The 24,656-nt window shown below is 43.7% G+C and overlaps 1 protein-coding gene across 5 annotated transcripts in view; it reads right to left on the reverse strand.

Moving 5' to 3' along the window:
- Positions 1 to 13,554: 13,554 nt before the first annotated feature.
- DPP8 (dipeptidyl peptidase 8) overlaps positions 13,555 to 24,656 on the reverse strand; it is a 58,282-nt gene continuing 47,180 nt past the window's right edge. For 3 of the 5 annotated variants that reach the window (XM_045822982.1, XM_045822983.1, XM_045822984.1), the window contains exons 17-21: positions 24,188 to 24,334; positions 22,805 to 22,957; positions 21,360 to 21,502; positions 20,699 to 20,810; positions 13,555 to 17,714 (exon numbers count right to left, since the gene is read on the reverse strand). In XM_045822982.1, coding sequence (XP_045678938.1) covers positions 17,592 to 17,714; positions 20,699 to 20,810; positions 21,360 to 21,502; positions 22,805 to 22,957; positions 24,188 to 24,334 — 678 coding nt within the window. In that variant the 3' untranslated portion in view covers positions 13,555 to 17,591. Of the gene's footprint in view, positions 17,715 to 20,698; positions 20,811 to 21,359; positions 21,503 to 22,804; positions 22,958 to 23,625; positions 23,766 to 24,187; positions 24,335 to 24,656 lie in introns of those variants that run through there. The other 2 variants (XM_045822985.1, XM_045822986.1) reach the window with 2 other exon arrangements.

Below are 24,656 nucleotides of genomic sequence, written 5' to 3' on the forward strand. Positions count from 1 at the left end.
CATTTCCATTGCCATTCCAAGCTGAGGGCTTCTCTTGGCCTCTTTCCCCGGCTCTTGCAATAACCAGCCCAGGTAGGGCATTTGCTCAACACTGAGCCCATTCAGACGTCTTTGCAACCCTGAAAGGGACAGAGAAAGCTCGACGGCTTTCATTTTACACATAGGGAAGCTGAGGCTGGAGGAGGTGAAGACTCACCTAAGGACCTGAGGCCTGGGAGCCGTGGATGCAGGACCAGAACTCTGGGTTTCTGACTCTAGAAGGTCATTTCCACTCATTCTTCAACTGTGCCTCCTCTCTCCTAGTCAGACTGGTTGCCTGATCAGTGTCCCACACATATTTCTTGCTCTAAAGCCGGGGATTCAATCTTCAGGCTATGGTGGGGAGAGGAGTACAGATGAAAGGACCTATGTGAAGTACCTCGAAAGACCAAGATGCCGTGTTCTTTATTCTTCGTGCTTCCAGTGTTCCCATGACCTAGAGCCATTTTGTCTCTGTACCCAGGGGGTGCCTTATCTGTCTGTTGCTAGTCAGCCCTTAATAATGACCTGTACTGTGCCGATCTAATGGGACCAGGAATTTATTCATTCATTGCCAGGCCCATCAGCAGCATTTGACTTAGCCAGTCCCTCCCACTTGCTTCTCTTGGTGATGTCTGGCCATCAAGTCTTTAGGAGACATCTTTGTACGGAAGATGCCTGCATGTATAGCTCTGGGCTGCACCCTCTCCCCTGAACCCCAGGCTTATCCAGCTCCCTGCTCAACATTTTCATTGGCATCTCGATTTTAACATGTCCAACGCGGAGCTCTGATGTTCCCTTTCAAACCTGCTCCTCCCAGTTTCCCCCATCAATTCTGAGCCACTCCATCCTTCCCGTTGCTCAAGTGGAAAACACTGGAGTCATCCTGGACTCTTCATTTTCACGTCTGTCTGCTCTGTCTCCTGCTGCCACTGGGATCCGAGCACTTCTCACCAGGCCTGTTGCAGTAGCCTCCTTATTCCTGTCCTTGGGCCTTTCACTCTTTTCTCAGTATAGCATCAGAAGTAATTCTGTTAAAATGTGAGTAAGACTGTGTCACTTCCCAACTCAACACCTACCAGGGCCTCCTAGCTCAGAGCAAAAGCCAAAGTCCTTGTTACAGTGAGAAGCTCTGATCTGGAGGACTGTGTTACCTTTCTGATCTCGACTCCTACACCACCCCCTCCACTTACCACCTCTCCAGCCACACTAGCCTTGTGGTTGTAACCTGATCATGACCAGCCCCCTCCCTCCTGCCTCTAGACCTTTGCCCAGCTAGTGCAAGTCTGAAACTCCGTCCCCCCACCCCTCCCGTCCTCACAACTTCCTCCACTTCCCTATCCACGCTTCTTGCTAACATGCTCTACATTTTACTAAGTTTATTTATAGTCTATCGCCCCTCAACTAGAATGAGGGCTTCCTGAAGACTGGGATTTTTGTCTGTTAGGTTCCCTGCTGAATTCTAAGCAGCTGGACCAGTAGCACTGTGTAGGTGCCAATAGCCAGGATAAAAGGTACCAGTCACTGCCCACAGGGACAACAGTGTCTAGGTGGCATGGGGTAGCTGAGAGGATGGGAGCAGGAGAAGGAGGATTTGGGGCGGGGCTTGTTGAGGGAGAGGGAGGGCTTCACAGAAGTGTTGATTGCTGTACATGTTCATCCTGGGTCGTGACGGTTTCAGGAGGGTGGAACCGCAGGGTTGAAGGGAATAAACACCCTCTGCAGAGGCCCTGCGGTGTGAGAGCACAGAAGGTACGCTGGGAACGGCAGCGCCAACAACTGACTAAACAGATACTTGTGGGTCGCCTGTCGTGGGTCAGGTCCGCTCCAGGCTCCGGGGATACTGCGGTGAAGACGGTTCTTGCCAGCATGGCACCAGGTCCAGTGAGGGAAACAGACAAGGAGAAGAGCAATCGTAACACGGTGCGACACAGGCTGGGGCGCGCGCAGGGAGGAGTGGCACCCTGCCCAGCCTTGGGGGGGGGGGAGGCGGGGGGGGGGAGGCGGGGGCGGGGGGAGCTTCTGGAGAAAACTGAATACCCGAACCCGGTGTAAGCAAAGTGTAAGTGCGGACTGGGCAGGAAGGAGGGCAGAGGTGGGAGAGGAAGCCAGACAGGGAAACTGGCACCCGATGGGGAAGGTCTTGAATGTCACCTAGAAAGCAGTTGATGATCTGGCTCTCAATTCAATGAATAAATGAAGGGACAAGGTATCGCCATGTAGTGTCGCTGGTCCCACAAGGCACACACAAAAACCCAGTGCATGTCTGTCTTCGCACCTCAGCACACAGGGGTGGAGGAGACGTGGAGCGTGGCGAGTCCAGGCCGGTAAATCCCGTGTAAGGACTGAGAGGCGTGGTTCTGGTCCCACCTCTGCTACCGGTTTGCTGTGTGACTGTGGACGACTTCTTTCCTCTCCCTCTGCCTCAGCTTGGGCAGCGAGGAAAACAAGAGGCCTTGGGGTGTGTATGATGCACTTTCTAACCAGCAATGCCCAAGAGTTCACGCCGTTAAAAATGGATATGGCACTTGCCTTAATTTCTCTCTTTTTAAATCCATCCTTAAAATATTCTGTTACTTCCCCCCTTTGAATGGTACTGTGGGGTGCCTCCAAACGTGTGTGGGGTGTTCACATGTGGAGGGCTGTGGAGGGCCAGCGAACACGCTCAGGTGAACATCACTAGCCACCGTCACAGGTTCTTACCATTAAAGAGCTTAAATTGTTTCCCATCTTAGCTATGTAGGTGTTGTTTAATTTATATCCTTGTGGGACCATGAGAAAGATAGGACAGGAAGTATAAAGAAGCACTGATGGCCAAACTACAACAATCTGATGCTGAGAAAATGAAGATGTTGTCAACTTGTTTCAAGTTGACAAAAAAGAATGTTATAGTCTTCTAATCAAGTCATTATTCATGAATATATAAAAAGACTTTTTTATTTTATTACTATTATGTTTTAGAGAGCTAGAGGAAAAGGGGGAGAAAGAGAGGGAGAGGAACACCCATTGCCATCCTCTCCTAAGTTCGCCAAACCTGCAGCCCGGGCATATGTGTGGCCTGACCAGGAATCGAACCAACGACCTTTTGTTGTTGTTGTTTTTTAAAGATTTTATTTATTTATTTTTAGAGAGGGAAGGGAGGAAAAAAGAAAGAGAGAGAAACATCAATGTGCAGTTGCTGGGAACCATGGCCTGCAACCTAGGCATGTGACCTGACTGGGAATCGAACCTACGATGCTTTGGTTCTCAGCCTGCGTTCAATCCACTGAGCTACGCCAGCCAGGACCCAATGACCTTTTGGATTGTGGGATGATACCCGACCAACTGAGCCATACCAGCCAGGACGAAAAGACAATGTTTAAAAAAATAAAATCTAGTGATAATTCACTCTAATTTGGAGTTTTGTTTACCAGAAACCCAGACCTATTGTATCTAAATGTTTTTTTGTGTGTGTGGAGAAGTATTTACCAAATAGATATAAAATCTTTTATTTCACATTTCAGAAATAAAACGAAAATTTCTTAAAGATTTTTTGGTTGTAGCGCAAAATTGAATCATATCATGAAAGCAGTTTTTGTGCATTTTTGATCCTGTGGTTAAATTTCAATGTATATTTGGTCCCCAAACTTGATAGTTTTGTTTGTTGACAAATCATGTGGGATTTTTTGCAATTAATTTAAAATCAGTACACATCACTTCTTAAATGGGGAGGAGGGTTTTTTAACTCATCAACTGAAATGTATTTACGTTTCCTTCCATTAACAGTGTAGTGTCATACATTTTTTGTCTTTGAGACAATTCTAAGACAGAAGTAACCTCTGGGGACAGCTCGGTGTGGGGGCTGGGAGACTAGGCAAAGGCTGGAGGACTCCAGTTTTCATGGTCTTGACCAGGTGGGTGGGATGGGATTAAATACAAAGAATGTGGAGAGAGAGAGGCAGAGCAGAGGGGAGATAATTGGCTGTCTTAACATGTTAAGGATGAGGTGCCTTCACAGCATCCCTGTGAAGATGTTAAAAGGACCAGAAACGCCTTTCTGGTCTGAGCAGAGCGATCAGAACCAGAGAAGTGATTCTGTCAGCTGCTGTGTCTCCATCAGAACATCTAATACACTTTATTACAACATTCTTTGTTAAACCGTCTGGCATCCTGCTGGGCAGTGCGCTCCTGTGGCAGGGGCTGTGTGCATTCTTGCTGCCTCTGGTTTTCCTGGCATCTATGCGGCAGGTGGTAAAACCTCCAATGAGCGTTTTTGAAAAGGCTTCTCCTGTATCATATGCCATGCAAACATGATGAAAGTTCTAAATCATGGCAGGAGTTCTCCAGAGAGCCTGTTACTGTAAAAGGGGTTTGGGCGTCAGAAACTGTGGAGAGACACTTGCCTGGGGGATCTCCAGGACCTTGCTAGGCTCTGTGACACCAAGTCAAGAATTTACAGACCACTTGTCCTGTAGGACCCGCAGAGGGGTCTGCGGCACTCGTGTCAGTCTAGAACAGGTGCCAGAATGCACCAAGGTGGGGGCCAAAAAATATGTATACAAGCTCTTTGCTCCTCTCCCTGCAGTGAGTAGAGTCCACTTCCCTGCCCTTTGAATACAGGCTGGCTTCAGTGACTCATTTCTAAAGGACAGAATGTAGTGAAGGCAATACTGAGTGGCTTCTTAGGTTTGTCATAAAAGAAGACATGGCTCCCACCTGGCTTTCTCTGGAGGACATGTGCCTTTGGAGCCCTGAACTGCCGGGTAGGAAGTCTGGCCACCCGGAGGCCATCATACTAGAGCCCGAGTGAGGAGGTTGCACGGAGAGGGGGGTGGCTGCTGTTCCAGCCCAGGAGCCAAATGTGTGAGTGTCGCCGTCCTGATGTCCAGCCCAGGTGCTGTCTGACTGTGACCACACAGAGACCCTGAGCCTGGTGAACCCCAGCCATGCATAGGACAGGAAGAATAACAAATGGGGGTTTTTGTTTTGCACCACTGTCTTTGGGGTGGTTTGTGCTAGATAACCAGAACAACCGTTGGAATTTTTCTGTTTTTTTATGTTTATTGATTTTAGAGCAAGAGGAGGGGTGTGTGTGTGCGTTTATGTGTGTGTGTGTGAGAGAGAGAGAGAGAGAGAGAGAAGAGAGAGACATCTATCAGTTGCTTCCCATATGTGCCCTGACCAGGACTCGAACCCAAAACCTTTTGGCATATGGGACGACGCTCCAACCAACTGAGCCATCCAGCCAGGGCAACTGCTAGAGTCTTTACTGCGCTGGGCTCACTATTAGACCCACTCACTGCCTCTCCCATTCATCCTCCTGTAAGGAAAATACAAAAATATAGGTATGCTTTCATATCTTCAACCTTCCTCTTCAAAACTCTCTCTCACACTGTGCCTCAGCTCAAACTCTGAGCCTGTGGGATGGTTCTCTTCTCCCACTGGGACGCCTTCCCCCCCTTTCACGCCATCAACTGCAGCCAGTTCGTGGAACTGGGGATGTTTTTATTTTTGTCTTTGTGCTTTTCTATGTTTTCTTCCATATTATCTACAATAAACACATGTTATTTTTGTAATCAGAAATAGTAAATGTAACCAAGAGAAAAAAATACAGTCTTCAGTTTGGGATGATGAGAAAGTTCTGGAAATAGTGGTGATGGTTGCACAACGGTGTGAGTGCACTTAATGCCACTGAGCTGTACACTTAAAAATGGCTAAAATGACAAATACTATGCATGTTTTACCACAATAAGAAGAACGTATATAATCCCTTAAAACTCAGCTCGAATCCCTGCTCCTTCAAGGTGGTCATCCAGTCCTCACCATCTGTCTGTACCACTTGATAGGCACTGGATTATTTCTGCCTCATACAGCGATTTCTTCATTTACGTAATTTATTTGTTTCAGTCTTGTATCTCAGATAACCCTGGCAGAAACTGGCACCAAACAGGTGGCCATGCCTACATACACTTAAAAATCAATTGCCTGGACCTGGCTGGTGTGGCTCAGTGGGTTGAGGGCCGGGCTGCAGACTGAAAGGTCGCCGGTTGGCTAGTCAGGGCACAGGTCTGGGTTGTGGGTTCGGTCCCCAGTTAGGGGCATGTGAGAGACAACTGACAATGTTTCTCTCCCTCTCTTTCTCCTTCCCTTCTCCTCTCTCTAAAAAAATTAATTAAATCTTTAAAAAAATAAATTGCCAGCCCTGGCTGGTGTAGCTCAGTGGATTGAGCACGGGCTGGGAACCAAAGTGTCCCAGGTTCGATTCCCAGCCAGGGTACATGCCTAGGTTGCAGGCCATAACCCCCAGCAACCGCACATTGATGTTTCTCTCTCTCTCTCTATCTCCCTCCCTTCCCTCTCTAAAAAATAAATAAAGTCTTTAAAAAAAAATCAATTGCCTGGAAAGCAAAACATGTTTCCCTAAAGAATCAGCAGTATACCCCTGGCTGGTATAGCTCAGTGGATTGAGCACAGACTATGAACCAAAGGGTCACTGGTTCGATTCCCAGTCAGGGCACATGCCTGGGTTGGGGGTTGTAAGAGGCAACCACACATTGATGTTTCTTTCCTTCTCTTTCTCCTTCCCTTCCTCTCTCTCTAAAAATAAATAAAATCTTTTTCTAAAATAATCAACACTACAAATGTTGGCTATGTGATCAGACTACCCAGTCAAAACCCCCTTCACTCATTCAATATCTGAAATGTTGTATATTGGCAATTAAAATATATTACAGAAAAACTTTGGTAATAGTAGCAGTTAAAACAAAACAAAAATCTATAGAAAGGCAGACAAGTTTAGGATTGAATTAGTATTAAATACATACACCAAAAAAAGAGAATTATTAGCCAGGTAAGACAAAGTTCTGCATGAATGAAAATGATTCAGTTTATTACATGACTCATCTCTGGATGCAGTTACACAGCATAATGATGTAAACCCTGAATATCAGTCTAAGTGAAGTTATGATGGAACTATACGGAACAGATGAGGGAGGTGGTATGTGTGTGTGTTTGGTGGAAATGGAAGGAAAGGCAGACAAATTTGAATCTTTCATTGTGGGATGCCACTAGATAATGCATAAAAAAAATACAGAGTAACATTACAAACACATTATTTAGAGATTTTAGAACTTGACTCCTCAAGCTATGTGCCTATGTAACCATGATAATTAAAACTAAAAGAAAAAAAAAGTGGCGCAGGTCTCTGCATTGTTCACACAGAAGCCCCCTGCCCTGAGCCCTCCTTCCTCATCAGCTCTCCAGGCAGACGCTGTGCTTCCGTTCGCCCAGCTCCCCACCACCACCTCGCTGCTCCGACAGCTCGCCCTGCCCAGGACCACGACTGCTCAACACCCGCCTCTGCTCAAGGCCAGCCTGCCCAGCCAGCCTGGGATTCAGAGGGCTGCTTTCTGGTCCCCATTTATGAGGGCCCCCGTACACACATCCAGCACAACGGGCTGTGCGACCTCCTCTCCCCAGAGGTTTCTGGATGCTTTGCCCGCAGCTGGGCGCACCTATCAGGGTGGGTGCACTACGTTCCACAGAACTGAAAGATAAGTGATGCAAGTCACATTGTCCATTGTCTCTTTGGCAGCTGCACCCTCTCTGCTGGAGGCCAGCATCCTCCCCTTAGGCCTGTCCTGCCTGATGGCCTTCTTCCTCCTCCATTTCCCCATCCAAGTGTGTCTATTCCAGGGCCCGCCCTCTCCTCTGGTCTCAGACTAACTAAGGTAGTCGAGGTGAAGCGAGACAAGCCGGGGGCAGATGCCTTGGCTCCCGTTATTCAAGGCCCTTTACATTCCATCCCCAGCACTCCCACCTTTCCCTATGATTGCCCCAACCCCCGCTCAGGATCCTGCCTCCCAGTGTGCCAGCTCCCCCGCTGTATTCCTTCGTGTCTGCTTGTAAACTACTCTCTCTGCCTGGACTGACTTCCCCCCACCTGGGGAAACTCACTCCTTAACACCTAATTCAAACGCCACCTCCTTTGTGCAGCCTCCCCTGACCATCCCCTTTCCCACAATTGGAGAAAATTGTAGCTCAATTTTGTTGAGTGCTGTGTGTCAGATACTAGGCGCTCTGCAAGTATTTTCTCATATCAAAGCTCACAGCAACTCCACAAAGTATTACCATCATTAGCTCTAGGTTAGAGAAGAGAAAACTGAAGCACAGAGGGGTTAAATAACTTGCCCAAGGTCACACAGCAGGAAGTGATTCAGGACAGCAGGCTCTCAGGGTCCCAGCCCCACTCCTTCCTCACTGCTGTCCTGCTCTGCCTTCTGGGGACTCGCACAGCACTCAGTGCCTGTGTTTGCACTGACCCTCTTGTTTGCATATCCACCTCCACTTCCGGACTGAGACTCCTGTGAGGGTAGAGAACGAGTCTGACTCCCCACAGCGTCCTCAGATCCCAGGAGCCCTCAGCACCAGCATCGCCCGTCTGCGGCAGCTGCTCCATTCCCACTGCTGCGGATGGGTAAGTAACGCCAGGATTAGCATTCCATGTCTGCACTGTGACATCGGGCAGGACACACAACCTCTCTGAGCTCTAGTTTTTTCTGGGATGGGGAGATACTGGAGGAATAGTAATGCTACCTAACCGATGTCTCCTGGCCTATTGTGAAGATCGAATGAACATGACGCTGACATATGGAAACATTCTGTAGGTGGCGGGACACTCACCATACAAATGTTAGCGGGTTCAGAGGGAAATACGTCACCTGCTCAAAGGTTAAACATGTTATCCCTAACAAGTTAGTAATGTCTTTATCCAAACAATGTGAACACTGGAAGATAGACCCTTGGTCAGGCATGTGGGAGGTATCTGAGGCCAAGGCAGAGGCGGTCAGCCCCACGGGGCAGAGGCTTCTGCACCCACCCTTCTCGCTCACGTCTCAGAACCTGCTGTTCTCCCAAGGTCTCTGGGCTGAGTCATGCTCCTCTTCCCGCCCAGCATCCATCTTCTCAGCAGGGCTTGGGCCTGACAGCTTAGGTCCTGGAGAGCAGACTGCTCCCACTGGCAGTCCTACATGCCCTGGAGGAAATGGCAGGGGTGCCAACTTGAACTTCGTAAATCACTTCCAAGGCCCCAACCCATGCGAGGCCTGTGCTTGGCGTGCTGGCCTCGCTGCACTCTGAAGGAAGTGTTAGAATGCCATTTCAGGGTCCAAGTTTGGAGAAGCAAAAGGCTAGCTCCGAGTCATAACTGCTGGACTTGAACCCGCCCGTCAGGTTCCAAATTTTCTAGTCTTTCCCATGGTCCCCTTTCCTCTCTGAGCAAGTTCGGGGAGAGTCCTATCCAAGACCCACCCCAGTACATGCTTTCTCAGCATGCACTCAGTCCCTGAAGGAACTCAGATTTCAGGCGAATACCGTATTTCCTCGATTCTGAGATGTGCTCTTACAATTTTATATTTCTGAATCCAGGATCTTACAAACAGTAATATCTCATATTTTAGGAAATTTAGTAGGCAACCTAGGGACTGCATTCAAGTGTCTCTTTTCAGCTACCAACTAGTTTTGTGACTCTGGGGAGGTCACTTTACCTGCCTGCACCTCAGAGAGCGCAGTCAGACTGATGTGGTACCCCCTCTGCCACTTGACAGTTGTATGGCTTTGCAGTCTTCTCTGGGCCTCAGTGTCCCCATCTGATGCAGGAGTCACTGAATTTTTGAGGGGTCACCCCTTCTTTGAAGCTGCCAAATATGTGCCCCGAGCCTCGCAGAAGTATAAAGAGAGCTGAGCAGCTCTGTGTGGAGTGAGGGCTGCAGGGGCTGGAATCTGCGGTTTCCTGGCAGCAGCCTCTGCTCGCTCACTGTGGTGAGGCCCTCTGCTGGGCTCTGGTTCCGGAGAGCGTGGCTCTGGGAGGCCAAGGCAGAGCTGGAAGACCTGCGCTCAAGCATGGACTCTTTAAACAGCTGGAATGGCTACAGTATCATCACTTTCTGGCTTTGGGCCCCCACTCCTCATCTGCAAAGTGAAGCAGCAGATGAGATGATTTCTAAGAATCTGTTCTCTTAAAATCTGGCCCTCACATTCTGTGAATACAGTCTTCCATGGCTCTGCCTCCCAGGCACTTTACTCTGATTACACATTAGGATCATCTACGGTGCTTAGTGAAAAAATAAAAATAAAAGATGTCAGGCCTACTCCCTCCCCGCCCACCCCGGCCCCACGTTGATTAATTGATCCCAGGAGGGACTCAGATAACAACATTTTTTTAAAAAATATTTTATTTATTTATTTTTTAGAGAGGGAAGGGAGGGAGAGAGAGAGGGAGAGAGAGAAACATCAATGTGCGGTTGCTGGGGGCCGTGGCCTGCAACCCAGGAATGTGCCCTGGCTGGGAATCGAACCTGGGACACTTTGGTTCCCAGCCCACGCTCAATCCATTGAGCTACGCCAGCCAGGGCTAGATAACATTTTTAAAAGCTCCCCAGGTAACTATGATAGCAGCCAGGGCTCAGAAGCGCCTCTCCTCCAGACCTCAAGTTTCAAAGAACAGAAATTCCAATGACAGTTCAAAGAAGGAGTCTGAAAAGCTTAAATTAGGGAGAATTTGGTTTCTTTGGCACTTTTTTAAGTTTTTGAAAATCATTTTTTAATTTTTCTTTTGCAGTCCCACAAGTAAATTGGTAAATGGGTACTTAAAAGCCTATCACTTAGCAATCAGACAACCCTGAGGGAGGTCACAAGACTTTCCTCAGCTGAGCCCTGGCTGGTGTGGCTCACTGGGTTGGCTGAGCGCCAGCCTGCAAACGAAAGGTCGCTGGTTTAATTCTGGGTCCCTGGTTGGGGGCATTTCAAGAGGCAACCAATCGATGTTTTCCCCTCTTTCTCCCTCCCTTCCCCTAAAAAATGATGACATCTTTAAATAAGAGATTTTTTCTCATCTGAAAAATTCTGGGTACTCGAGGATCTAGTAAGTGATTGCTACATATCCGACTCGGTAGCAGGTACGATGGGGAGAATGAACCAAGCGTAATACAGTGCCCATCCTGCGTCTGCAATCTAACTGGGGAAATAAAACCAGAGGCAAACAGTACAGTATAAAATGAAGTGCTAAACCTGAGATAATGTTTATAGAGTACTTTTATTGCATGCCAGGCACCAAAGGCTTTATAGTGTGGTAAATGAACTTAATCCTCACAATAAACCATTAAGGAGAGTTCTGTTATGATTCCTATTTCACACTTAAGGAAACTGAGGGTCAGGATGTTACGTAAATATGCCTAAACTCATAAAGCCGGCCTGAGTCAAATGCAAGGGCTGAAGCCAGGCTCCAAAGCCAATGCTGGTACCATTCCCATGGCGCCTCTCCCAGGTGGGGCAGATTCCCATACAAGCTTGTTAGGATGCCAGAAGGAACCTGGGTCTGACCAAGATGTTCGTAAAAAAGTCTTGGTTGTCCAACAAGACTTCAAGTCTCGATTCTTGGCCTGACAACCCTTTCAGGCTGATACCTGTATGATCAGTCACATGTCTCTCAGGCAACGAACAAAGGAGATTCAATTTTTGAACAAATCATTTCTTGAACGGTTTTCTCAAACAAATCAAGTTCAAGAACCAAGGTTCCACTGTATTTGCTGAGTGAAAAGTTGAGAACTGCTTCTTTGAAGTCACTTGGAATTCTTAACCTCCACCTCCAACTCTGGCTAGTGAAAGAGCTGCTGCAGCAACCCAGCCTGCCACTGCCGCCCTGGACTCAGGCAGGAGGAGCAGCACAGGAGTGAGGAGTGGACAGTGCAGATGGTGCAAAGCAATGAACTGGTATGGCAACGCATTAGTAAGTAGCCAGCTGAACTACAGCAGCAGCATTCACATGTGCTCTTAGGGGTGCAACTATGATGGTGTACATGGCCAGCAACCAAGCCAACATGGAGAGTTCATGTTACAGAAGGGCAGTATTTTCCAGAAACTAAATGGACAGTGGATCTTCCTGCAGAGAGGTATCACCTGGGACTACAATGTTAAAATAAACTATGCCCTTTCTGTAGGGTGCTTTTCCAGTAATGGTGAGGAGGGGTGAGAGGAATACCTGGGAACTGGCTAAGGTCAGCTATCCTGTTTCCCAAACTTCTACTTCAAGAACTCGTCTGGGAGCCAATTCAGAGAGCACCTTTCAGCAAGAAGCACTCAGCAAACGGAACTCCATTGTCTGTATCGAAGCTCAATCCCATCCACTCCATGTCAATAGGAGCTCAGCTTCTCCCAGTGTGGCAGTGCCAGGGCACCAGATCTGTGGACAGAACTGGGCTGATGAACACTTACACCCTGGTACTTCCCCGACCACTGGAAACCCCCAATAAAGTTATGGCTGGGTCTCGTACTGCAGCAGTTTCCACTCTGCTCACCCAAACAAAACAGACCATGGGATTGAACGCTGTTTCCTCCTAACCACTGAGTGGGTGAGGTTAGGTCAAAGGGGAGGTCCCAAGGCTCCGATGCCACAGCTCTTGCTGAGATCTGATGGGGGCACCTGAGTCCTAGAGACTTGAGTCCTAGAACTTGAGGTGCAGACACAGGAAGTCTGCACCTCAAGTTTTTGCAGAATGCTTATGGCCAGGTTGAATGCTGATTTTTGATTAGCATTAAATCCAGGCTGAATTTGAGACCAAGGTAGCCTGTAAACTTCTCAGAATGCCATAGATTATGGGTATGCTGAAATATTTTTTTAGAGCTGGGTGGGCCTGGCTGGTTGCTTCCGGTTGCAAGCTGTCTCTACAGGTTACTAGGTTAATCCAGTGTACCTCAGCTTGTCCCAGAGTGTCATACGAATGTCATCTTTTTTTTTTTTTTTTGTCGTGAGGTGAAAAGGTTAGGAAGCACTGCTATTTAAAGATTATCTTTATTCCTAATACTTTTTGTATACAAATTAAAAGTTTAAGACCCAAATACATAATACAGCAGTGGTTCTTTAACATTATTATCCTTTTGAGAATCTGATAAAGCCTAAGTCCTTCTTCCCAGAATGTACCTCCACTCATTCATGCAGTATTTTGCATACAAATTCAGAGGGTTATAGAATCCTGGTAAAGTGTCTGTTCTGGAAGGATTATCAGATGAGTCCAATGTTACTAATTTTAGAAGAGTTCATCTGTTTCTTTCCCCCCACCCTTTCTCTAGTAGCTTCAAAAGACCAGAGAATTGTCAAAGAAAATATCTGAAGACATGATTACACTGAACTCCCTTCAAGGTTTCTGGGGAACATGCAGAAACCACTATCTACTCGAAGTGGTATTCCCAAGAAGCGCCCAGCTGCTTAGGGAGGATATACCATTTACTGGCTCCGAGCACCGCCTCCCTTGCCACACCAATTGCTGGGTACTAGGAACCACTGGCAGGCACAAGCAGCACTCTGCACACCCTTCTTTGGGTTGGGTGCAATTTTGGTTAGTGGGTATAGTACCAGGAGCCCCACGTCATCACCTTACAGTCTCCCTTCTCCACTGCGAGCACATGACCTTGCTCGTGTGTGTTCACCACTCCACCCTTGCCACTACTCAAGTCAGGACTGTTCAAATGGAGAACAGGGGGAAAGAAGAACATTTACATCAATTAATTTTAGCAGCATCTTTATTGCAACAAAGAACCTGTAATAAAATGCAACAAAACTAATGTTTTGCTTTACATGATTAAAAGCTATGAAGCTGAAAATGAGGAAACCCATAAACTTACTGGTGTGAGACATGCAATTCTTTTTATACAAGTCAATGCTTAAAGCAGCAGGCACTTTATGTCTAAAATTAAAGACCTGAACTCCAATTGTGCTGAATACAACATAAATTTGTACTTGGGTTATTTAAAAAACAAACATACAAACACTACTTTTTCTGTCTTCGAGGGACTTCTGAAATGATTACCCAAAGCTGTCTCTTGCCAAACAAGCAGGAGCCAGCACCTTGCACTGACATGTCTCCACACTCTAGGCTGCGTGATGGTAGGTGAGGCTGGGAGAGGCTGGGAAGGTGGGTGTCAGGCAGGTCTCAGTATTCCGTTATGTCTGCTGGGGATGGACACTAACACCTTAGTTTCGATAGGGCCATGTCTCGTCTCTTACTTCGAGCAGCTCTCAGGCGGGCTCCCAGGCTTCAGCAAGCACTCTGCATCCCAGTCCCCAGTCCCTCCACTACACCAAGGACACATTCAGTACAGTTTTGATGAACTTTAGAATGTCATAAACTAATGAGAAGTACTGCTTCATTAATAAGCATGCTTAGCATTTACTTTAGAATGGAAAAATTAACCATTTTATGTTATCTTTAAAATGTTTCATAGGAATATATTAATAAATATTTCTTTAAAAATTTGCCTTTTCTACATATTTAACTACCATGAGTCAGGACATCTGAATGGGGTCTAGTACCGACTGAACACCGGCCATGGGTATACATTCTTCTCTCTCTAGATGTCGGTTCCTCTTCTAACAAAGAGTATTAGATTATATCAAAGATATACCAGCTTGACACATGTATGATTCTATAATAAGGAGAGATCTCATGGGAATCATCCCACCCAGAGAGAGAATGATGTTAGAGAGAGGTGGGGCACACCTTCCGTAAGGAATAAAACTGGGAGTAAAAAAGCAAGCCTCCTCACCTGTATCTCACTCATTCAGAAAGTAATACATGCATTGTGACTTCGTCCTCTCGCCTGAGGCTATGGAAACGACCCAGGAATGGCAGAGAGGGAGAGACCTTCATTCCAAAAGGACTCTCCAGACAAAAGGGATACATAGTTAACGACCTCTTCTGCTTCTTTTAGGGTGAGAAGGGACCAACAGCTATCACAGATGAGCAGCTGTCTTAATTGTTTTAGGTTCTTGTAAATGAGTCCAGTGTAAAAATTGCCAATTATTTTCTTAATCCAACTCCACTGTCTATAGAAAAGTTTCTTAAAGCAGCCCACGAATGCCTTGCAAAACTGGAAAACTTCTTAGAAATACAGATTTCTGGTCTCCATCCAAATAAACCGAATCTGAATTTGTAAGAGTGAGGTTAAAGACTGTATCTCTCTTAGTTAAGTGTCCCAGACGAATCTTAGATTTTGAGTCCCGCTGGCTCAACAATGACAAGCGACCCTACCTGCCAGTGACTGAACAAGTGCGCCCATCCATCAAGCCTGCAAAAACGCCACTTCATCTTTAACCTCATGCCTTTTGGCTCTCACCCAAATTGCTGCTACTTTTATATAATCTTGCCTTTCAAATTGTCTGTAGACAGGGGACCTACAGGTTTAGTGATATTTCTACTGACTGCTTGAATTGACTGTGTCTTACACAACAGTTTAAAAAGCCACATTCAGTCAAGCTGTCTTTCTGCAAGTGAATTCAGTCAGGTATTCCCCCTACAGAAAGAGACCGGCATTTAAGCGACTGAGAATTACAGCAGAAGCATTCCTCGTGATAGCAGGAAAGGAAAAGGCAACATGCAAAAGGAAAATCTGTGAATTCCAGAGTGCATGAGGTTTTTTAAGGTTTGTTTTGATAAAATAAGAGATGCTATTTTAAAGAAACAGCCTCAGTGGGCGAAGGGCTTCAAATGCATGGTTAACAGCCACTGTCCAATCCATTTCTACTTGGCAGATCAGGTAAGGATGAGATTGTTGGGGCCAACCAGACCACAAAAACCACCCCTTTCAGCTGTCAAATATATGGTTAAATCATGTGGGAAAATACTTTCTTGGGGAAGAATTTACCCAGATCAATTTAATTTAACGTTGAAAAAAATAGAAACAAATCTTGGCATGGGAAAGTACCATAAACAAGAAAGTCAATACAAACACAGACCAAAGGGGCAAGTGTGGCGCCTATTACACAGGACAAACATACAAATGGCAAAACCGAACCCCCTTCCCAAGGACAGAACCCCAGGTCACCCTGCGATTCTGGACGCCTCCCATCCCCCACCCGACCCTCAGTGGGGAAGCCCACCTCTGACGCATAGTCACTGTTCTGACTAACCAAGGCCATACCCTCTGTGGGAGAAAGCTACTCTGTGCAGTGGTGAGAGAGAGAGAGAAGAACAATTTCCCCTGGAGCGTTGTTTAAAAGTACTAGTAACAACTTTCCAAACACTGAGGCTTGTGATAAAAGGGGTCAAATTCACAGTCATGTTCTTTGCCCGAGGCTCCAATGTCACCCACCCCAGCCAGCACCCAAGACTCTAAGGGACAGACCCCAATCAATCAGCACCTGAGCTCCCTCAGCAATCAAGTGCTAGAGCTACCCCCGGGACTGCCAAGGCCGTTTAGCAACTCGTTCACCGGCTTTGAACACTGAAAAAGAGAGACATGGCTTGCTGGGATCAGTTTATGCCAAAGAGGTTGTTCTGGAAATTTCTTTAAGCTCATAATACCGAAATTATGCTCAAATAATTTAAAAAGGATGAAGGCAGTTCAAATTTGTAATGTTTCTAAAACTAAAAGAAAATAAAAAATTAGAACTTAGAATTATGAAAGTAACTCTTAAGAACTTTTCCTCTCCTGAGTAACATTCATCCATAACTGTGTTGGCAAGAGAGTAATTTTTAAAATCTGGTTTCCTAACATCTTAGGAATTTAAATTTCACCTTCCAAACTTTTCATGAGTACTTTTGGTCAAATTATACTTCTGCTTAGTTCTCAGGCAGGCCCTCGCCTCCCCCCGCCCGCCACCCTCCACAGCCGGCTCTCCCTGCCCCACCGCAATTCCCGTGCGTCTCCCTGAAGCCCTGGGACATTTTATTTAGAAAACACCCAATGGAAACTGGCACCACTATTTTCTGAAGGATACAAGTGAATGTGTACTTTTTTCCTTTTCCTAAAGGAAAAGAAATTGCCTATAAATATTCAAGCTCTAATAGTTCGATTAAAATTTTTCTGCCTGTAATTATCAGTATTGTAAGACTAATTAAATCCATGCTACATACAGTTACTCGCCTTTACTCGAAGGGAAAGCTCACTCTGTCATGTCGTCGAAGAGAACTGTTTATCCTAGATACAGTTAAAACTGGCTCAAGACTGGTCAGAGCTCGAATGAAACAATGTAAGTGTCTTTAGGAGGCCACTACGTTTTCCTTGAAAAATCATTAATGACTGGTTAAGTCATAGGTTTAATAGTGATTAATTCATAACATGCTGGATACACCCCAAGCAATGAAGCATAAACTATTCAATTACATTTAAGTGCTATCAAATCTGTAACTAGTCAGAGATTCTGGAATTGAACCAAACCAATCACTAATATCATCATATTTTAACAAACTCAGAAGTATACTGTAAAAATACACTAATTAAGTCCATGAGGTTTATAATGCTATTAAAAGTGAAAATACGGTAACAGGGATACATAGTGCTGATGTCTTACTTCTGTCAGTAATTCTCAAGGTATTGCTGGATCCCTCAGAAATATGTCATTCAATTTTCTGTGTGTATGGTTAAGGTATTAGATTACTATCCACAAGCTGTAGATGTCTGCATGGCACAAATAAACTTCCGGAAGTAGATGTTATGTGGCAGGAATCAAAATGCGATGATCAATTCTATGGTCTCCATTGATTAAACCTCCTCATTTGGTTAAACAGCCAGTGTACACCAGAGTTCTACACAGGTCAAAATTATATCACTTTCAGAGCAGCAATGCGTGATCCCAGGTTTTCTTGAAGGTAGTGCAAAAGATGCAGTTCATAATGTTCTCCAGATTCAGGAACTCTTATGCTGTGTCTCTCCTGAGGATAGATCTTAACAACAAAAAAAATTGAAATACAAGAAATAAGAATTTAATAATATATCTCCTTCCAAAGCCTTCCAAAGATCTCCCACAGGATGAACGACACAGAGCATACCCTCTCAGACATTACACACATGCATCCTACCTAAAGGCCCCTCTCTTTTTAAATTAAATTTTTAATGGCATGTTATTTTGTATTAGTTTTGGATGTACAGCGTAGTGGTTAGACAATCATACACTTTACGAAGCGGTCCCCTTGGTGTTTCAAGAACCCAGCTGGCACCTTACATTACATCCCGTGACTATTTTGCAACTATCAATTTGTACTTCTCAATCCCTTCACCATTCTCATCCAGCCCCACAACCCCTCCTTCGCTCTGGCAGCCACCAGTCTGATTTCTGTATCTATGAGTGTGCTTCCATTCTGCTTATTTCGCTCTTTAGATTCCACATATAAGTGAAACCATACAGTATTCTGTCTGTCTGTCTTAGTTCACTGAGCACGATATCCTCTAGGCCCATCCACGGTGTTGCAAGTGGTAAGACTTCATTCGTTTTTATGGCCGAGTATATCTCACTGTATATATGCACCACAGCTTTTTTATCTACTTGTCTAGTGATGGCACTTGGGTCGCTCCCATATATTGGTTGTTGTAAATTTACAACACTGCAAGTGGAGTGTTGGAAAAACTAGACAGACACATGCAAACAAAATTAAACTAGACCACCTTCTTACACCAAATAAAGAATGAACTCAAAATGGATTAAAGGCTTAAATGTAGACCCTGTCCTCTTTTTATAATTCCCTATACACCATTAAGCTTACAGAAGGATTTGTGTGTAGACCAATGGTTCTTCCAGTGTAGTATGCAGACTTCTAGGGTCCTAAGAAACACTTTCAAGGGATGCACTAGGTCAAACTGCTTTCAGAACAATACTAAAACATTATCTGCATATATTCCCTGGGCTGGCATTCGTACTGGTAACGTGAAAGCAGTGGTAACAGTGCTGGTACCTTAGCATGAGTCAAGGCAATGGCATTAAATTGTAGTAGAAGTCACAGTATTCTTCACTACCACAAACTTGCAGTAAAAAGAAAGATGCTAATTTCACTTGTCTCAGTAAAAATTATAATTTAATTTTATCACATTGCAACTCCTGAGTAGACGTCTTTTTAAAACCCTGTGGTGACAAAATGGGAGAGAAGGCATAAAGTGCTTCTGCTATGGCTGTCTCAGGAAAAACAACTCGTGCAACCGAGTCGTGAGCTGAGCTGACACTTCTAAGTGGAATTTCATTTTTAACTTGAAAGAAGGGCTGATGATTAATAGTGATTCAGACGTGGGTGTCTGACAAACATTTTCTCAAGAATGAATGAAGCGAGCTGGTCACTTCAAGGACGACACTGGCAGTATTTGTTTGCGATGATAAAGTGTGAGCTTTTAAGAGAAAATCAGAATTCTGGAAAACCTGCATCCAGCACTACTAGCTCATGAGCTTCCCAATACAAACTTAAGAGACTTTTCTGATGAGATCAGTGGAATTTTCACGTGAGTTTTAAAACACTATATAATGAAGCGAGTCAACATTTAGAAGACTGGCATAACTCGGCGAACCAATATTTTCCAGCTGACGAATGCATGATAAAAGATCCATTTGAAATACAAGATCCAATAGGTTATAATGTAACAACACAGTATGAAAAACTAACAGATATGGCTCAGATTCCACACAAAAACTAATCTTTAGGACACTAACATGTCCAGTTTTGTAGCATCAAAGAATATCCACAATTATCTGAAACAGCTAAACCCTCCCAACTCTTCAATACATATTCCGTGAGACTGAAAACAGCAATTCACAACAGACAGTGTCTGGAAGTAGCTGTAAGAATCCAGGTGTCTTCCTTATTATGCCAGACATTACGGGGATTTACGAAAATGTAAAGCAGTGCTATTTTTCTGAGTAAATTCTGTTTTGTTTCGGAAAATAGTCTCCCTTCTCCATAAAAATGTGATTTTTATTAACATGTAATAGTTTATTATTAAATTTTATTATTAAAATTTTTATTATTATTATTTTTTTATTATTTATTTTATTATTTTTATTATTAAAATTTATTATAAAAATTTTAAGTAAATAAGTATTTTAATAGTTTTAATGTCTTACACAAGAAATAATGACAGCAATAACCCACACAAACAAAAGCTGTTTGGTATGTACGGGGGCCCAAAATGCTTAATAACTGCTGCCGTGGACAAATATCTCATAGTTTACCCACAGAAATGCCAAATGAAACAAAAAAAGGAAAAAGTAACATTTTTCATTTCTTAAGAGCATATAATCTATGTAAGAAGTAGAAAGGAGGAAGAGTTTCTCCTAAAATCTTTTTATTTGAGTAATGGAGCAATGCAATCAGGACCTAAAAATTCTCTTTACAACAAAAATCAAGTAACATTTCCTCACCCTTGCAAGGAAAGAAGAAAAGCAGAGGACAGTAAATGGACACCTGTAATCTTTTCCATGATTACAAACTGAAAGCAGATAGCAACACATAAGTCATGGAATCTAACAGGCAGGTTTCAGCCTAACTTCAACAGAATCTTAACTTTTATCCAACTGGAGGCACTACTCCCTGTGCCTATGACTTTAGATCTCTTAAGCAAAGAATGTCCACAACCGAAAATTCGGCCTTATTCCATAGTTTATTGTTATTTCAAAGTAATCAATTACTAATCACTATTTATTTTAAAAATGTAGACAACCAGCCCTGGCAGGTGTGGCTCAGTGGATTGAGTGCCAGCCTGCAAACCAGAGGGTAGCAGGTTCGATTGCCAGTCGGGGCACATGCCTGGGTTGTGGGCCAGGCCCCCAGTCAGGGCCACGTGAGAGGCAACCACACATCGACGTTTCTCTCCTTATCTTTCTCCCTCCCTTCCCCTCTCTCTAAAAATGAATAAAATCTTAAAAAAGAAAAAAAGTAGAAAACCTCACCTGTAAATCATATGGCTTTCCAGCCCTCACTAAAAAACTCAGTAATATACTGGTGTGTGCAAAGTGGACATTCTCATCCAAGAATCCATGTAAGAGCAGTAATCGATTTGGTCTGGAAAAACGAATACCACAGGATTAGGCAAGACAGAGTATTCAGGAAAACCACTCACCACCTTTAAACTAATCACAATGAACTATGTTAACTTCCTTACGGTGTAATGTTAGAATAAGGATCCAAAATTTTCTATGTTGTATTTGTAACCTGTTAACCAGATGCTACATGTATAAAAGTTTAAAAAAATAAAAAGATTAGGTGTAAATTTCCTATTAAAATATTAGCATGCATTGGTAGCATGTCCCCAGAAAAAGAAAAATCATGAACACTATTTGTAAAATAATGCGGAAATAATTTTTTCCATCTCAAGTAGCAGTTCACGTAAACTTCTTTTAGCACAAGTGAATCGCCTCAAATATAATTTGTAGAAAAAAAAACACAAGAACTATCCTATAGTTCAGCTTTGAGAAACATCCATGCCATTCTAGTACTCTATAAAGTATTAGTCTTGGCTATAGTATTTGTAGTTTCCATAATTATTATTAAAGACAACTTTGAAAAATACAATTTTAAATTTATAATCTTAATTTTAAAGCCTGAACTTACTCAGAGGGGAACTTTTCTGCTTGCATGGCCACAGATCCTAAGTAATAGCCCTGTTCATTCTGGTCAGGGTGGCCCATGTAACGTTCCGTGTAGCCTGTGTCATAGAAGATCCATAGGGTGACCGGGGCCCCGGCAATAGCAACCTGCACAAGGCAACAGTGATAATCAAGTGTGGTCCAGAAAAGAATGGCTAGCAATGAGAATCTGTAACTGCAAATTCACAACCTAAAATTATCCTTAGGCTTTAGCTCCAGGACTAGAGCTACATGGTTTCACACCACTCAAAAAATCAAGGCGGAGTGCCAAGGTCAATAACTTGATACTTTGTGAGTCAGTTAGTGTTTTGTTCCACAGGCATGCTGTACACTAAACCCTTAGCCTGGGCTAGTTGAAATATAAACATGTTTGTTAAAAGGGTAGACGAACTAGAACATATGAATGAATGCCTCAGTGTAAACTCATTCCTGCTCCTGGGGAAAAACTGTGCAAGAAGGGTCTGTCAGCTTTATATACATAGGAAAAACAGTCATTTTTTAAGACTTCTGTTGGCAATACAGGATTTAAAACAATGAATGAAACATATTTAAACACTAAACAGTTACCTCATTCTAAAGTTCCCACGCAGTTTTATATTTAAATGTTACAATTACATTCCCAACAGCTATAAGCATGGACCAATTATGACAGTTTTCAAAGTTCCCTTTGTGGATATTTTATTAAAGGTTATCTGAATATATATGAAAGAACAAAAACCCTATTGTTTTTATTCTTAAAAATAATCTTTCACTGTGTAAAATAAAATCACGTTATTGAAATACAGGGTGGGGCAAAAGTAGGTCTACAGTTACGAGTACACAAAACAGTTTATTCTTATATTATTATTAATTACTGTATTATTTCCCATACGAACAACTGTAAACCTACTTTCCCTCATCTTATATAAAAAAGAAAACCACTACTCATAGTTCCCACTCTCTTAACAACTGTTAGCATTTTTATATATTTTCTTCTAGCACATTTTTCTAAGAAGTTGTTTATAGAACTGTAACTATCATCTGTAGATTTAATAATTTGTTCATCTAATACAGATTTAATTCAGACCTATTATGTGTCAAGCACTGTGCTTAGCTGCTGAGGATACAGTGATCCAGTGTACCTGAGTGACAGGTCCCTTGGAGCTTGAAGTCCAACAATGAAACATGTAATTACAATCTAGTGTGTATGTGTGCATGTTTTCACTAATCATAACTAAATCTCATAACCTTTGGCATCTGTCTACAAATAACCAACAACTGGTCACCAAGTTGACAAGCAGTTTTTAAAAAAAATCTATTTAATACTCCCAAGTCTGTAAACCTTTAGAAAAATCAGCATCATCCTCATACCCTCGCCGTACAGAAAACTCTATCCTTATGACCAAAATAAGTACAAGGGAAACCACATACCCTGAAGACATCTGATCGCTGGATTAAAGCCATTAGGGAGAGGTATCCGCCGTAGGACCAGCCGTGGATGCCCACGCGATCTAAGTCGATGAAGTCATATTGGGAGGCCAGGTACTGGAGCCCTTCCACCTGGTCGTCGATCTCTATCTGTCCCTGTCAAGAAAGGGGGAGTATTTCACTGGCTCTGATGAATGGGAGTCTCAGTGTAAGACTGCTTTTAAAGCTAATAAATGTTTCTTACTGAAAATACCTGTGGTTTTTAGATTACAATTCATGATCAATTGAGATTCTGCCGCCCGAAAAACTTTTCTAAACTCTATTTAGAGATAGGAATCTATAGCTTCTGTTGCTAGCCTGTCCTGGAGTTTAGTTATTCATTAGTCCTAAAGTTCTTTCCTGTTGCAACCCAAACTGCCCCTGGCCATCTGGGTCATTCCCCATTTCCATTTGTTCTGTTGTCTGCTAAGAGCCAGCATCTTCCTTGTAACAAGCCTTCCCATACCCAAAGGTGAAAAATTAGCCCCCTGAATCGGGTGACTAAATTTCATTTCTCCTTTTTAAAACGTAATGCAGTATAGCAGGAGGAATCATTCGTGAGGCCTTATCCTCCTATTTCCCCACAGTATACCTCTAGGAACTAAACATACTGTTTCTTTAAAGTCCTATTAAGTTTTAATTCCTACCACCACCACCCTGTCTGTATTACTAGGCCTGCCAGTGCACACAATCTCACTTCACTGAGCAAAATAAAAATAAAAACAAAAAAAAACTTACATGAGAATACAACATAAGGTCAAAGAACTGGCTGTGGGAGAAAATCCCCATGTCTTACTCAGCATGTCCAATACACTGGCAAACACAGTAACTGCCTTACTGTGCAAAAGGAACATCGGATTCTCATCATTTCCCAAAGCAGCAGAAAGGACATGGGGCATCTCTAAAAGGTAGCATTTAAAGCTTCCTGTAGAGAGAAAGAGGCTTGTCACAAGGAAGGCACTAACCAGTTGGTTTCTCTCTTCACAGAGGACAGAACAAACCTCAATTATTCCTCTCAATAGTGTACAGGATGCCGAAAGCTAAACGGTGCTGCCGTCCAGCTAAGCTGGACGTACAAAAAGCAAACAGAGGCTATTTCTACGAAAAAGTGGTTCTGTCTCAGCTCCCCAAAGTTACATATAAGTAAACATGAGCTAGCCTCGTGAATATGAAGTTGCATCTTCCCTCCCACCCCCAAACTCTAACACACACACGCACACACACACACGCACACTCTCTCTCTTTCTCATTCACTCAGAGCCCCTTCCCCTGACTCTCTCTGGGATTTCACCCCAAACAATGCACAAGAAATTGTGTCTTTAAAAGAATGTTTGTATGTTCACACACCATTTTATATTTAAAGGCGCCTTCAAATTTAAGCCCTCGGTGACAGGATCCCCTGTTGTCTATCACTACAACCACATAACCCAGAGAGGCTAGTGTGTTCAAACGGAAATACTTGACTCCTTTAAACCGATTATTCACCAGCTGCACCTGAGGAAGAAATACAACTTCAGTGAAATTTATTTCATGGCGGCATACAAAAGCATAAGAGAGGCAGGACGCTGCAAAGAGTAGAAAGCTTAAATTTTCAATATCATTTTTGCCTTTGAAAAGACATTTCCTTTTTCTTGTGGACAAAAACATTTAACATGAGATCGACCCTCTTAACAAAAATTCAAGTACACAATATGTTACTGCTAATCACAGGACAACGTTGCACAGCAGATTTCTAGAACTTATTCATCTTGTGTGACTGGGACTTTATGCTCATTGATTAGTAACCACATACCCCCAATTTATTTTTAAATTAACT

This window comes from Phyllostomus hastatus, unplaced genomic scaffold, assembly GCF_019186645.2.
Source record: "Phyllostomus hastatus isolate PE091 unplaced genomic scaffold, TTU_PhHast_1.1 phas_scaffold_501, whole genome shotgun sequence".
Lineage (NCBI taxonomy): Eukaryota > Metazoa > Chordata > Mammalia > Chiroptera > Phyllostomidae > Phyllostomus > Phyllostomus hastatus.